The sequence below is a fragment of the Odontesthes bonariensis genome, chromosome 16 (assembly GCF_027942865.1).
Source record: "Odontesthes bonariensis isolate fOdoBon6 chromosome 16, fOdoBon6.hap1, whole genome shotgun sequence".
NCBI lineage: Eukaryota > Metazoa > Chordata > Actinopteri > Atheriniformes > Atherinopsidae > Odontesthes > Odontesthes bonariensis.
In genome coordinates, this window is record NC_134521.1 from 26,579,499 (window position 1) to 26,585,332 (window position 5,834).

The 5,834-nt window shown below is 41.2% G+C and overlaps 1 protein-coding gene across 1 annotated transcript; it reads right to left on the bottom strand.

Moving 5' to 3' along the window:
- Nucleotides 1-295: 295 nt before the first annotated feature.
- On the bottom strand, nucleotides 296-5,302 carry LOC142401841 (putative fibroblast growth factor 1). The gene is made up of 4 exons (XM_075487304.1): nucleotides 5,173-5,302; nucleotides 2,679-2,895; nucleotides 2,061-2,164; nucleotides 296-1,570 (listed from the first exon to the last, which is right to left on the bottom strand). The coding sequence occupies exons 1-4, from the start codon at nucleotides 5,212-5,214 to the stop codon at nucleotides 1,385-1,387; spliced, it is 549 nt and encodes a 182-aa protein (XP_075343419.1). The 5' UTR covers nucleotides 5,215-5,302; the 3' UTR covers nucleotides 296-1,384.
- Nucleotides 5,303-5,834: the final 532 nt, after the last annotated feature.

Sequence of the window (5,834 nt, forward strand, 5' to 3'; positions counted from 1 at the left end):
GAAACTAAAACAATGCTGCCATCTTATGGCCAAACATATATGTTTTCTGACTTTTGCCTCAGAAAGGAATGCCTCTCTCGAAGAGGGTCATTTTTCTGGGGAAAAATTGCTTTTCATGTAGACTTAGCTGCAAGTTGGTTACTGAAAATAGATCTTTCAGAAAACATATGTGTACTTTGACCTTTTTTAGGAAAGAACCATATCACAATAAATCAAACTGTTTCTTTATTCTTTAATAATACAGTCATATTCCATAGATTTAAATAACTACAATACAATATGTATTACCTGTGAAAAGGCGATCAAGTTACCTTTTTGTGCTGTAACTGTGTATGCATATATTATCTAAAACTATCAGTTACAAAGTAGAATTAAAATGTCATTAGCAGTAAAACTTTCAAATGAATATTCACAATAGTAATTTAACCATCATAGAGTTACAAAAATATGTGGTGAAATAGAAATAGGTTGATAGAGACTTATTTGCAACTGTGAGGATGAATGAAAAGAAAACTTTGTGTGGCAGAAAGGTTTCTTTGGTCCGTTACAGCGTCCTTATAACCGGAATCAAATAACTTTCACTTAATCCACAAAGCATTTGGTACCACCCCCAAACAGACATACAACTAAATAATAACTTTTCATATTAGCCCTGCAGGCGACCGCAGGACAAACACGACATACTGATACAATATAATCATACAAATGGTCATTGTGGCTAACCCTCTTATGAACAAGGATGCTACTTTCAATCATTCCAACACAAAGATTATGCCACGTCAGCTTAAAAAGTCGTGATAAGGGGGCACCGTGATGTTTTAAACTTTATCCCTTGACAGATATTTTGAATAAGTAGCTACCGGTAAAGCCATCGTCCAGGCTTGAGCAAGTTTTCAGACATTCAAAGTTATCAAACTCCAACCCTGCTGATTTTTCCCTGACATGATCAACTGTGGAGCTATCTTTGTGAGCACGCTGTCCATTTCTAGCTCCCAGCAGTGGTATTTCAAACCAGGGCTCAAAGTGAACACTCATTTACCAACAAGGACATGCACTGATGCTCGACATATTTTCTGCCTGCAGTGAACAGGGAGGATGTGTTCTTTCTTATAAGCAAAGAGTAGTCTGGATATCACTTCATATCCACACAATGATGAAGATGTGAAAACTGTTTACATGAGTTGGAATGGTCTGATAATCAAGTATTTGAGTTGTAAGCATTGAGATAAAACTAACCCTAAAATGCTATTATGCCTCAGGTTTTATCAGCATGGCTGGATTTTAAGTGACCTTTAATGGTATTTTGTTCAGCATAACATGGCTCTAAATGATGTGCATTGAAAACTTGTGTGAGCGTGCCGGTGGTTCCTGGTGCCGTCTTGGTTTACACGTTGCCTGCGGACCTTGGCAGAAAAAAGATGGCCTTCTGACCCTGGTGGGTATCCGGTCCCGCTTTGGGCTGACCGTTCCTCTTTAAAGCAACATACCAGCTGTATTTCTGAGAGCGGTATGTGTTGTAGTCGTTCTCCTCATACTTCTCCAGGAAGTAACAGTCATCATTCAGTGCTTGCTGAGACAAGAATCGGGGAGGTTTCATTAACTTAATGCTTCTTGTTAATTCATATCAAAGAGTCTATGGTAAAACCTAAACCAAATATTCGTAACAAACCTGCGCCTCGATATCTCACATAAATCATTTTAATGGTCTATGACAAATTGTTACTCACAGGGAACGTTATTACCTCAAACATTTCTTGGCTATACTGAGCAACTTTTTCTGTGGAATAAATCACAGGGATTTTCCACTGTTTTGCAGTTGTGGAAAATACCCACAGCTATTACGAATTCATAGAATGAATTGTAATAGCTGTAATAGATTGGTGTTTTTAAATGTATGTTGTCACGTAAATGTGTTATGTGATATTATGAAAATGGTTGCTCTATTTCTCTTCAAACTAGAAATAAAAACTGGCTTTGGCAACATTGAGTTTATACGTGTCGATTAAGGTCATCCTGTCTAAAATTAGATGTAAAAAGGATGTGAAATTGTAAAAACCCACTGATCCGTAGAGGCTTCCGTTCTTGTTCATGGCCAGGTACCTTCCTGTCATCTCACCTTTGATGACTACCACTCCCACACTCACTGCTTTTATCCTTAGGACGTCTGCAACATACAACATCACACCCCTGTGTGTTAGGGTTAGGGTTACCAGCAATGTCCAAGGTTAAAGTGAAAAAACAACCTGCACAATATTCCGGAATACAGTGTTTGCCCACCATACTTCAGGGAAAAGGGGCCCTGTTGTCCAAATGTGTGCACAGGATATTAAGTTGTGATTGTAAGCCTGATTCACAGAGCAGCTTTACTGCTGATTTGAAGTACCTTGCACAACAGGACTTCATCAGTTTTTCTGGTGATAACTTAATTGACTCCTTCATGAGCCTATATATTGTAACAGTTCAAATCCAGTTTTTATTACACCCAGATAATCTCTTCACAGAATATCTTAGTTGTCAACCATTGCACTTTTGCTCATCCAAAACAATTAATGCTTTCAATTGAAGACTTAAAAAAAATGACATGTACATAACAAGCCTAACCTTAACTTAAAATGTAAGTATGAAAAGGCTATGTGTCGTACTTTTAATCCGGTAGCCGCTGATTTAGTTTTTCTCACCATAAGGGTCATTTTCCTGCCTCCCACCATTCACTGTTCCATCTGGTAATATCCTCAGGTGATACCCCCCATTCTGACTGTAAAGCCTCGTCGGTGCGCGCTGCTCCTGCTTGGACAGGTCCAGAGACGCAGAGCCGAATGGCAGGACCGTGACATCCCCCTCAGACATCCTGCACTGACTTTGAGATGCGGACGAAGCAGAGTGATGACCCTGTGTCTGCAAAGATAGAGGAGATCCACTGTGTTCACCCGCCTGATAAACCAGCCGAGAAAGTGTCTCAGAAAAAGAAACAAGGCAGGAAGGGAAGGACAACAGTGCTTTCCTTATATGATTATGGGAAGTGCCCCCCTCCCCATGTCCTCCCTCTGTCTGTCTCTGCTGTCTTTTTCTGACTTTTTTTTCTTTTTTTCCTTTTTTTCCAAGCGATAAAACCAGTCTGGGATCAGAACTGGATGGAGGCCAGACAGAGCAGGCACATGACCGAACATGTTTTCTGTCTGAACATCACTTTGATTCTGTCTTTGTGAAAATAATTCCCAGATGACGGTGATGTAACTTTACACCTGCAATCATTATAAGGTCAGACAACAAAACAAACAACACATGGACGCGACAAGCAGAGGAAATCAACACTAATGCATTAAACTCCCTGCTGGACATGTGGCAAGTGCCAGTAAAAGTCTGGCGAATAAGAGGCAACACATGGCTTTGCTATCCATTAGTAAAACACTGGAGTGATTCAAAACGCAACATTTTGCACCTAGATTCTGTTGGCTGTCTGAAGTACTAATTACATTTTAATAGTCAGATCACCACCAGCTGCACACTTGAGAGACGTCCAGCTAGCCCATTGCGCCTTACCCTATGTCCAATTCCTCAAATGCTTATCCAAAAAAGTGTTTTCTCAGCGCAATTTCAGTGTAATTTCAGTGTAATCTTTGTATCCTGGAGAGTGGAGGTCGCAGAGCAGCAGTAGCTGGCAAGAAGTCTGTCCTGTGAAATGGGAAAAAGCAGTGGTGGATCCAGCCAGCGCTGTTCCTGCAACAACTCTGGTTTTTGTTATCATTTGTAACCAGAGGTAGAGCTGCGACAGAGCCGAGACATCCTGCGTGTGGAATGTCTTGGAGCAAACGGAGAGAAGAAGAAGGAAAACGAAAGCCACACGAGGAATGTAAGGCCTACCCACTCACTGTCTGGTTTCCAACTCACAGCGACCTGGAGAGGAATCTATGAATCTAAATAGCTCTTGCCACTGAGTGGACCTTCGGACAGAGCTGCAGGTGGGAATGACGTCCAAAAGATGACGGAGTCAGAGTGCGGATCTGTGGGAGGAAACATTCACCCTGTGTATATATTGAAGGAGAGTTGTGGGGGGGGGGGCATGACGTCTGGCATGAAGTGGGGTAAAGTTCAAAAGGGATTTTATAAAACGGTTAGTGGAAGCCAAACAGCCAAACCTTCTGCTGTTGAAAACTGCAGGATTTAAACTTCCTGGAAGCTGCCTGTAACCCTAACCCTCTGGAAATCAGAGATGGACTAAATGAGCTGATATGATTCAGTTTTAACTTTAAACCTCCCTTCTTAGCCTGCTTTACTCCGTACCTGCAGTATTTGTTTTGGGGGCCTCCTGACACACCCCTGTGCTGGGACGTTTGCTGGGTGACAGAATGTAACCAGCAGGTGGTGATGTGTGCTGCCAGCTCTGCAGGAATACCAGCTGGATTCTGTATTCTAATTAATCAGAAGTACTTATTATTCTCATCATTTTGTAAATAGATGTAAGACATGACAGTGTTAGCATTCTTTTTCCTTCTGTTTTTGATATTGTGTGAAACATTTTGATAGTATTTTCTAAACAATTATTGATTAAAGAATTGCTTGTGTTTGCATATGTTTCATTTTTTTTCCTGAGCAATATTCTTCTTTTTCATCTTCTGCATGCAGTACAGGGATGGAATTTATCTATTTATTTTTTTTGATAAATGGGATATTTTCTTCAATGTTAGATGTTGTGACGGATTTTATTTGGAAAGGAGCTGATTTATTGCAGTAGATGTCTGAATTCTTCAGCTGTTTGGACATGGTTTTCTGAAATACTAAATGATACTTCTTTCCACTCTAATCTTTGAAAATGTTTTGATTAACCACAGATATGTTGTGTCAGTGTTGAAATGTTATATGCTTCCTTTGATGTGCTCTCACAAGGATCAAATAACTCACTAACCTGCTGTCAAGGAAAGAGATAACGAGAAGATAGATAACCTTCAAAGAGAAGCTGGACCTGAGAAAAGTTCTGGGATCAGAGGTGAAATTATCCTTCTCTTTAAGCACACAGGCTTACCGGCTGACCTTAATGACTGAGAATCTAAACAGACAAGAAGTTTGGCTTTTTGGATTAGAGCTCAAAATCCACCGGTATAAATACATGTCATTATTTAAATGCTAACATTTCACTTCCATTTTTCATCTCTTAGCAGTTAGTTGGTCACCTACCTGTGAGAAAGTCATGTGACAGCACCCCTGATGAGCCAGCATGTCCTCTTTTCCTGCTCTTAAGTGAAGTGCGGATAAATCAAGCTTGCCATGCCAAGCTTTCCACCTTTTTTCTTCGCTGTCCGGACTCTGAGGCCTTAAGTCAGTGTCTGTTCTCCATCAACTCCTCCCTCACCTCACCTCCCCTCTAACTGTGTCAGAGGACTCATTTTAACAGGTCAGCGTCAGGACTAAAATTACCCTCCTACTGCAGAGAGGGAGGCTGAGACAGAGTGACGCATGTGTCCAGGCCATGGGATCAAGTCAGACCCTGGAAGCCAGCAGGGCTGCCTGTCTGTCTGCGCCCTGATTCATTCTTACAGTGCCTTGTCCGCCTGGGGACACTGGGGAGCAACACAGTATAAACATCAATAGAAGACAAAGGAGACCGACTTCAGTTCCTACAATTAATCTTACATAATGCCAAAACCTCTGCAGTCTGAGCCACATTTCTGCTTGGTCTATTTGGTCACCAGAGTTCAGCTCTGTAGCTAGCCTCAATGGGAGTGAAAAAACAGCAGCGATGACACAAACTAACTTAGACTGTCACATCATGCCAACAGCTCCTGGAACACCAGAAAGAGAGCTATCATTGTGATCACAGCTTAGACTTTTGGAATCTG